The sequence below is a fragment of the Pempheris klunzingeri genome, chromosome 17 (genome assembly GCF_042242105.1).
Source record: "Pempheris klunzingeri isolate RE-2024b chromosome 17, fPemKlu1.hap1, whole genome shotgun sequence".
Taxonomy (NCBI): Eukaryota; Metazoa; Chordata; class Actinopteri; order Acropomatiformes; family Pempheridae; genus Pempheris; species Pempheris klunzingeri.
In genome coordinates this window covers 942,744-952,743 of record NC_092028.1, presented here as the reverse complement: position 1 = coordinate 952,743, position 10,000 = coordinate 942,744, and the positions used below count along the sequence as shown (strand labels likewise).

The window sequence follows — 10,000 nt, the reverse complement described above, 5'->3', positions numbered from 1 at the left end:
ATCCACCGATGGGGAGGAGGTGTGATCACACTGTGACTGAAGAACGACTCACTGAGCGTTCTTAAAATCAGCCACAGAGCAGCTTCACACTTCAGCGACCTGGACACCACATCATCACCATCATCTTCATCACCATCATCTTCATCACCATCACCATCATCTTCATCACCATCACCTTCATCGAGGTAGAAGAACTTTGTTTAAAATGGACAGAATTCAGACACCTTTGTTACCTGTAGAAGAGCGAACTGAACATCAGTTTCATGAACATTTTCCAACAGCGACTCTGAAGTCAGTCGGCTAACTGTGTGAGAACAGGGGACTTTATTTGTAGCTTATTTGAAGGACTTCCAAAGCTCTTTACAGAAGAAAAAAGTTTAAAAAGTTCAAATAATTTGTATTTGAGAAAGTCCATTAAAATCACTTGTAAAAGAGATGAAGAATTTTACTTGCAGAGCACATTTCATTAAACATGAACTCAAAGTGCTCCACATTAAAAGCAAATATTGGATCATTTTAGTATAAACACGAGCAAAGTTAGAGTTAAACATTTTGAAACAACTTAAAAAGTTGATCAGTATCAGTGTTTATATTACAAACCTGATTTAAAGGATTTTCTTCCACACAGGAGCATAAAAACAAAAAACTGTCACATGATTCACTATAAATTCGTCTCTTCGTAGAATATGAAAGTCGACCTTTTACCATCTAATGTTTTCTCCTCATGGGTGGACATGAGGGCGACAGCAAATAAACCAGTTCAAACAGTCCAATGATAAAACATTAGCAGTCGTGGAGAAAGTGATCAATGACCAATTTATAGTCGACCATCGTGTTCGCACACAATAACTTATTAAAGGTAAGACGTTTGGCTTGTCTTTGTCTTTACTGAACGGTTACTGTGAAAGAAACACTTTGGCTCCGGTGGCTGAAGAAAGTCAAAGATTTGGACCCAAAATCTCACTTCAGTTTTGTTTTCTTTAGATTTCAGGTCAGTTTAAAGAAAGATTGTTGGTTAATTACATTTACTTAAAACTATGACCAGCAGGAAACAGGAAATGTTTTGTGAAATGAAATGAAATGATGGGCGGCTGTGGCTCAGTAGTAGAGTGGGTCGTCCCTCAATCAGAAGGTCGGGGGTTCGATCCCCAGCTCCTATGGGTCAACATGCCAAAGTGTCCTTGGGCAAGACACTGAACCCCAACTAGCTCCTGAAGCAGCTTCAGTGTGTGAATGAGTGTGAATGAGGATGTCATGTAAAGCGCTTTGAGTAGTTGAAATAACTAGAAAGGAGAAATACAAATACAGACCATTTACCATTCAAATAAATTTGAACTTTCTGACAAAAGTTGGTAACGGTAAAAATAAAAGTAAACGTCCAGACGATCTTGATTTTCAGATTTTTCAGGTGAAATTACAACTTTTTCTTGTAACCTTGAAACTTTGCGTCATGATTTTTGTCTCATAACAAATGTTCCGACTTTATTCTCATATTAAAAAATGAAATGCATCAACTTCTAAACACGAGGATGCTTTCCTGAAGTATTTTCTCAAAATGTTACAGCTTTATTCTAGAAATGATTTTTACCGTCAACTTTATCTTGAAGTTATTTGATTTCTTTTTGACTGTTTTCTCTGGATGTTTCGTCATGACTTTTCTCAGCAGATTACAAACATTCCTATAGACCTTCGCTCCTTAGAGATGAGTCACTAATGTGCTGCAGCTTTAAGAGAAGAACAAATTAACTGTGTTGTAAACCCTGTGGACACACTGTAACTGCTGCGAACACACTTCATCTACATTCACTACTCATAAACACTACCCAGTTTCCATCTAATGTCAAGCAAACTTTAGGCGAACCTTTGAAATGTCACAAGAAAGAAAAAAAATAACCAAAATGTACATTAGGTGCTTTTTCTATCAGCTGGTTTGGAGCAAATAAACATCGTTGTTACACAAAGCTGTAATAAACGGAAGGAGAAGCCATCCAGAAACAAAATGTGTCGGCTCGGCCGTCTACGAGAGAAAAGCGTCTCTGTTTTCAGGCGCCGACAGAGGAAACAGCTGATCAGTCATGTGGGTTAGAATCTGGTCTGTCTGTTAGGTCTGTAGAATATATATAAATAATATATATATCATAAATATTCCATAGACGTCTTTCTAGCTCCTATTTGGTGCATTAACCCTTTTTCGGAAAAGGCAAAAACCACCTCAAGGGAGCGTAAAAACTTTTCTTGCAAATTCTTTAAAAGCATTTTCCATTGCTATTAGCCTTTTCAAATAAATTTTACTTAATAAAAAATGTTGGGGGACTGCGACTATTAACGCGTCAGAAAAACATAACACGCAACATTTGACATGAGAATCCAGAAAAGTAATAAAAACCGTCTGCAGATAAAAGTCGGTTAAAAATAACAAGAAAAGTCTACACAGCTTATAGCCTTCTGTCTCTTCCTCACCTCTCCTCTTTCAGTTCTACGATGCTCTCCTCCTCCCACCTTTTCCTCCTCCTCCTCCTCCTCCTCCCCCGGTCTCTGGGCTGCCAGATCAGCTCCTTCACCGAGTGTCAGCAGGCTCCATTCGTTCCCGGTCACAACCTGGCCGGTGAGGGCTTTGATGTGGTGAAGATGCAGACCAGCGGAGCCAGCGTGGTCGACGTCAAGAACTACATGGTCGGAGGCATCCAGGGGAACTGCACCACATGCCAAAACCCTCTCCTGAACCAGGTCTGAGCTGGCAGAACTTCCTTCTATCCACCGTTAGACAAGAATGCTCCAAATAACCAGAAGTGTTCCTCCTGTTACTGTGTAACATTTAGCTTTGTTTCGTTTCTACGCTGATGATGAACTGTTGTTTCCTCCTAAAACAGACTCAGAAGCTCCCGGTGTCAGTCCTGGACTGGAGGGTCAAGGTCAGTGAAAAAAACTTTTAGCTGACTGAAAAATTCACAATGTCCTCATACTGACATAGAAATAACTAATAAGTTACATTACGAATATCATGTAATTTTATGTTGTGAAACCGCCGCAGTTTGGTTCGATGTAGGCACCAAAACTACTGGATTAGGTTTAGGAAAAGATGACGGTTTGGGTTAAAATAAGTTACCAGTAAAAGTTTTATTACCATCATCAAAAGTTACATTATCTAACGTTTTCTACATAAAGTGAGTTACGCAAATTAAAATATCTCACCGCTGACTTTTGGGTGAAAGTCCTCAAGTTATGTTAGATATGTGGTATAATTTATCGTTAAAGGTTATGTCCCATATGTGACGTAAATTACTGTTAAAGTTATGTTATGCATGTGACATAAGTTAAAATAAGACAATAATAACATAAGATAACGTTGACTTTTGGTTTCAACCAGGACACAAACTGAGGTCTCGTGGCTGAAAGTCTTTAAGTTAAAATACATACATAAGACCTCCTCCCTAACTCTTTATACTATTACTATACTCACTAACTACACACTTACTAAAATTACTTCGACCACTAGAGCCCATTTCTACCCCCTTGAAGAAACAGCCACTGTTGTCGTTTTGAGTAGGAGGACTCGCAGGAAAAAACATCAGAGAACATTAATAAAGGGAGGATTTCTGGAGGTGTTGTAGCTACGTCTATGAGCTTATGAAGCCCTGTTATGTAAATGAAGTCTTGGCCATGTTAAGCTGTCCAGCGTTACCCAGAATCCTCTCTGGCCTCAGGTGCACTGCAAACGCAGTGTGAGCGGTAAGGTGTTCGAGTCCAGTCAGTCAGTCATGAAAGAGACGAGTTCATCTCTCGGACGCAGCTGGAAGGTGAGAGGTTTTTGTAATTTATCGATTCTTTCAATATTAGAAAAAGAAACAGACACAGTCACCTCATCTGTGACCTCAGCACTGAGCCAAACTTCATGAACCAACATCTAAATCCAATATATTGGCTGCTGTACAGCGATGTACAGAGTGCTGACGCAGCCAACGGGGCTTTTACACTAAGTCATTTATCGTACCTGCTGTGATGTCACTCAGATAGGCCTCAACATTGCTGGACTCGGTGGGTTTGCGGTCGGAGGATCCCACTCCTCCTCTTCAAAGTTTGCGGAGACCCACAGCAGGAAAGACAAGTTCTCCTTCACCACCCACGATCTCGCATGCAAATACTACACGTGAGTATGAAACGAAGGCTTGGCTACTTTGCTCTAAAGTTATTTTGACTAAGACTTTCTGTAAAAGTGTCGGTGGGGAGTGGCTTCTTTTTGGAACTTTTTAACAGAACACAGGATCTTTAGAAAAGGAGGAGCTCTGTTACAACAGCCCATCTCTTAGAGTACCTGGTAGTGAAAGTGTCCATTTTTAAATGCAGACTCACTCGTTCTATCATGTAAACATGTTTTAGTCTCTGCAACCACTGAGTTATGGTTTGTGGTTTTGCATGCTTCCAGTTCACAATTATCATTTTCAGTCAGCCAAAGTACCCACAGTATGTACAGTACCTCCGATATGTCCTATTCATCTCTACAGGTACAGCTCCTGGCAGAAATAACAATGTCTCTGACAAAACATCTATAATTTTGTCAATTTATCTTTAAGCCGCTTTGGACGTAGCCACCGTGACATCCTCCTCTGATTGGTCAGGTTCAGACAGGACCCTCCTCTGATTGGTCAGGTTCAGTCAGGACCCTCCTCTGGTTGGTCAAATTTAGACAGGACCCTCCTCTGATTGGTCAGGTTCAGACAGGACCCTCCTCTGATTAGTCAGGTTCAGTCAGGACCCTCCTCTGATTGGTCAGGTTCAGGCAGGACCCTCCTCTGATTGGTCAGGTTCAGGCAGGACCCTCCTCTGATTGGTCAGGTTCAGGCAGGACCCTCCTCTGATTGGTCAGGTTCAGGCAGGACCCTCCTCTGATTGGTCAGGTTCAGGCAGGACCCTCCTCTGATTGGTCAGGTTCAGGCAGGACCCTCCTCTGATTGGTCAGGTTTATCCAGGACCCTCCTCTGATTGGTCAGGTTTAGACAGGACCCTCCTCTGATTGGTCAGGTTCAGTCAGGACCCTCCTCTGGTTGGTCAGGTTTAGACAGGACCCTGCTCTGATTGGTCAGGTTCAGGCAGGACCCTCCTCTGATTGGTCAGGTTCAGGCAGGACCCTCCTCTGATTGGTCAGGTTTAGACAGGACCCTCCTCTGATTGGTCAGGTTTAGCCAGGACCCTCCTCTGATTGGTCAGGTTCAGGCAGGACCCTCCTCTGATTGGTCAGGTTTAGCCAGGACCCTCCTCTGATTGGTTAAGTTTAGCCAGGACCCTCCTCTGATTGGTCGGGTTCAGTCAGGACCCTCCTCTGGTTGGTCAGATTTAGACAGGACCCTGCTCTGATTGGTCAGGTTCAGGCAGGACCCTCCTCTGATTGGTCAGGTTTAGCCAGGACCCTCCTCTGATTGGTCAGGTTTAGACAGGACCCTCCTCTGATTGCTCAGGTTCAGGCAGGACCCTCCTCTGATTGGTGAAGTTTAGACAGGACCCTCCTCTAGTTAGTCAGTGAGCAGGTAGCCCCGCCCTAAAGCCTGGTATATCTTCCTCTAAATGGACCATAATTTACTAAATGAACATCCTGCTGTGTTGAAGAGAGATTTTGTCCATCCTTGGTCCGACAGTGTTTGAGGGGTGTGACACTAAATTGGTGGAGAACTCTATGAAATGTGAAGTAAAATCAGTCAAAACTCTCTCCTTGCTTCCTCAGCTTTCGCCTCCACTCGCGCCCGCCACTGAGTAAGGAGTTTGAGGTTTCCCTGAAGAACCTTCCCTCCACCCACCACCACAAGAACACATCAGCTTACCAACAGTTCATCAGCATCTATGGGACCCACTTCATCCGCAGGGTTCAGCTCGGGGGTCGAGTGCACTCCATCACCGCCATCCGGACCTGCAAGGCCTCCATGAGCAAGTTGTCTGTCCACGCCATTAGCAGCTGTCTGTCTGTGGAAGCCAGCGCAACCATCAAAGGCGCCACAATCAATGCGGCGTCTAGCTTCTGCCGCTCCAAGAGCAAGAGTCTAAAGAGCGGATCAACCTTCAGCCAGGCCTTCTCCGACCGGAACACTGAGGTTCTGGGAGGGGACGGGAATGTGGGAGACATCCTGTTCAACCCCAACGGCGCCGCAGGCTACAAGAAGTGGCTCAGTTCGCTGAAGAGGGTCCCCGGTCTGGTGTCTTACCAGATCAGCCCCCTGCACCTGCTGGTGAGGAACAAATGTAGCTGAGAAGCCCTTTATTCATAGCAGTTTTCTGTTTGGTCCTCAACCACAGGCACTGTGACACCTGATGGCACCGGGCACAGACACATAGTTTGCTCAGTTGTTTTTAATGTAATATTAAAATAGTGCCAAGTGCTGGACTACTGATTTTGTGGTTTACTCTGGCTGCAACAGCTGGCACCCTGTGGGATGTCTTCAGTTTTTCGGTGATATGGAGAGCCTGCTGGCCAACTTAAAGGAACTTCCTCCTTTAAGTTGGCCAGCAGGCTCTCCATGTTAGTGTTTAGCGTTGTTTAGTGTTAGCTTTAGTCTGTTAGCTTTAGCCTGAACGGAGCAGGATTTCTGCTCTTTACAAAACCTAAAATTTAATATCAATGTTGACTAACAGCTGACTGGTTGTATGAAGACACTGTCTGGAGGCTAAGGTTGTACAGGTGGAAAGGAAACATGCTTCATTCCAGGTGAACTCTTTGCTTCTGTTCTGTAGGTGACCGATAACCCCGTCCTACAGTCCAGCCTACGTGACGCCATCAGCGACTACATCCGCAAAAGCGCCAAGCCGCTCCGCTGCCCAGCCAGCTGCAAGATCGGCCACCGCAACCAGAACTGTGCGTGTCAGTGCTCAGGACACCGCATGGTCAACTCCGAATGCTGCCCCGCCGAGCCAGGCGTAGCCCGGATGAATGTGACGGTGGTCCGAGCCGCGGGCCTGTGGGGGGACTATTTCTCCAAGACGGACGGATACGTAAAGGTTTTCTACAATAATCAAGGAGCCACGACACCAGTGATCTGGAACAATAACTTCCCCTCCTGGAACTACCTCATTCGCTTTGAGACCGTCAACCTGCGGCACAAGAAGTGAGTAAATCTGAGCTGCTTTGTCCCAGAGGGTTAGGATCAGCGTTTACAGCCTGAAACAAACAGGTACGAACACAGCAGCATCCTGGTAAAAAGGATAACGTATGAAGTCTCCATATACACATGCGTCATACGAGAGTCTTTCGCCCAGAAGACGGGCGTTCATGTCTTGTGTCAGCGTCGACTTCTTTTTAATGCAAATCTGTAACTTAAGTTATAAAAGCTAACGTACTTTTTTTTAACGTAAACCGTCATCTTTTCCTAAATCTAAACAATTAGTTTTGGTGCCTAAACCTAACCAAACTTCAACCGTTTCCCACAGTTAACCACGCGTTTATTGATTACTAAAGTCACTATGACTACACACAGCAAGTTTTATTTTGAAAATCTAACCCGACATTGTGTAAATATGAATGCTAACTTGAGCGTGGAGTCTTGCTCGTTCAAAACAGGGAAGCTACAGCGTCGTAGTGTCCATGACCATCTGGCCGAGAGAACATGTCGTCCCAGTTAACAACACTGCCTGTTTGTTAAAGGCCGCAATAGCAGAAGGTCCAAAACTCAGTCAAGGGGCATGACCGAGTAACCAATCACAGCTAGCTGTCTTTCCTGACCTGTGTGATGTCATCGGAAACCAGAAGGTAAACAAACGTGGCATCAAAAGCGGTGTGGCCATGGACGTCTACGGAGATCTGGGTCCAGCGATCGTCCTCATTGTTGGGCCCACAGAGGATGGAAGACTAGTGTCTCTGGTCTGCCGAGCCAGGGAACTTCCTGTTAGCCCTGTGCTAACTTCCTGTTAGCCCTGTGCTAACTTGAATGGGAATAAAATGATTTAGTCATGCGGCTCTTCTAGACTTTCCAAATTAACTGTTTGCCATTTTAGTTCCAGATGCTCGCTGTAGTCTTGTAGTCTGAACCGGCATTACCCACCCAGGCTTTATGCTAAGCTAACGGGCTGCAGTCTGTCATGTCTACTGTACAGATATGAGAGTCGCACCCATCTGAATATATAACATCCTGCATAATAAACTTTGTGGAGGATTTTAGAAGGATTTAGACCAACTGGACGATGTTCTTCAGTTAACATCCCGTCTGATGACCCCTGTGCTTCCTCCACAGATCCATCCGTTTCGAGGTTTGGGATCGGGACAACCGCTGGAACGACGACCTGCTGGGGAAAGTGAGCCTCATCCCCACGGTGGGCACCAACATCAACAAGAAGTTCCAGCTGAAACACGGTTCGCTGTCCGTCCGGCTGTCCTCAGTGTGTGCTCCCAGCCTGCAGGGGGCGCTGTGTGAGCAGTACGCTGCCACGCCAAACTACGAGGACGTGATGGGATACAGGAGGGAGGACCGGGAGGACCACTGGGGGTCAGGGAGGTCCGGTCCTGAGGCTGAGGGGGCTCACAGCAGCTCCGTCCTTTGAATTTCCTCTGATTGTATCAGTGCTGTTTAGTAGCAGCCGCTGACTCTCCTCTCATGCTTGTTTTCTTACAGTGTTTTATTATCTATCGTAAAGTGATATCAATAAAACATTTTTAAAGAAGGCTGGACAAGATTTAATTGGCTTCAGATTCTGTTGCAGCGTTTGATTCTTGCAGAATTTCTTGAATATATTCAGAATTTGGGGATTTTTAAATTTCTTATGCATCAACTTAGCAGGATGTGACAGTGGCAAGGCCCATCTAAAAACCTCACTTTATGTGAACGCTGTGTTTAGAATATTTTACACACTTTGTTCTGACAGGAAACTGAAGCTGTTACATTGCTCTCCTCCAACACCAAACCCTGTTGACAAAAACAGCAATTTTACTTCACAGAAAACAGGAGTTGCTGGTCAGCTGCTGCCTTTGTCAACAAGCTAACACGTCAGCTTGGATCCAAATTAACCCTTTCAAACATCAAAGTCACACAAACTAACGAACTGATGGAGGCAGCAGCAGAGCAGCAGCTCCAGTGTTCTGTGAGCTAAAATCCCTGTTTTTGTGAATGTAGTCTGGTGTCTTAAAGAGAGCAAAGCCAGATAGAAAACGATAGAAAGATCTGTCTGACAGCAAGCAGTGACAACAATCTAAAGACAGGGTACCCCAGTTTGGAGGAGCAGCAGTGGTACTATCAGTAGTACTATCAGTAGTACTATCAGCAGTACTATCAGCAGTACTATCAGCAGTACTATCAGTAGTACTATCAGCAGTACTATCAGTAGTACTATCAGTAGTACTATCAGCAGTACTATCAGCAGTACTATCAGCAGTACTATCAGTAGTACTATCAGCAGTACTATCAGCAGTACTATCAGCAGTACTATCAGCAGTACTATCAGTATCAGTACTGCTGCTAACAGCTCTCTGAGGAAGCAGCAGTCTGCCTGTTAGCAGCAGTTGTAATAATCAGCAGTCCTGACTGTTACAGTTTAAACACACACTGCTGACTGTGTAACAACCACACACACACACACACACACACACACACACACACACACACAGACCACAGTAAAAAAAACAGTTACCCACTGCTGATGCAGAAAAATATTTGAAGAACTACCTTTTTCAGACGTCACATATCAGAGGCTCAGTGTTAGAACATTTCATTAAAAACATTCAAGTCAGAGTATTATTTATAGTGTACTGTGTTCAAGAAGAGCCTAGTACTTCAGATTTGTATTGAAAGGAGAACTACAACTACAACAACTACCCATGATCCTCTGTGTCCACATCCTGGTGTCTGAGTGACTGGTAGGTAGTAAAAGTGTTGGAACTGGTCCAGTAGATCACCTCAGCCAGCAGCCACCAAACGGGCTGCAATGGCTGCAACGTGATCCTTTGGGACAACTGCACCTGATCAGACACACCAGACTCTATTGACAAAAACAGTGATTTTACCTCACAGAACTCAGGAGCTGCTGGTCT

General features: G+C 44.5%; 1 protein-coding gene across 1 annotated transcript; it reads left to right on the top strand.

The window, feature by feature from the left end:
* The first annotated feature begins 165 nt into the window (after positions 1-165).
* On the top strand, positions 166-8,631 carry prf1.3 (perforin 1.3). Its single transcript, XM_070847812.1, has 8 exons — positions 166-185; positions 2,475-2,727; positions 2,871-2,912; positions 3,705-3,797; positions 4,011-4,147; positions 5,717-6,215; positions 6,718-7,088; positions 8,211-8,631. Exons 2-8 carry the CDS (start codon positions 2,482-2,484, stop codon positions 8,515-8,517), a joined length of 1,695 nt encoding a protein of 564 aa, XP_070703913.1. The 5' UTR covers positions 166-185; positions 2,475-2,481; the 3' UTR covers positions 8,518-8,631.
* Positions 8,632-10,000: the final 1,369 nt, after the last annotated feature.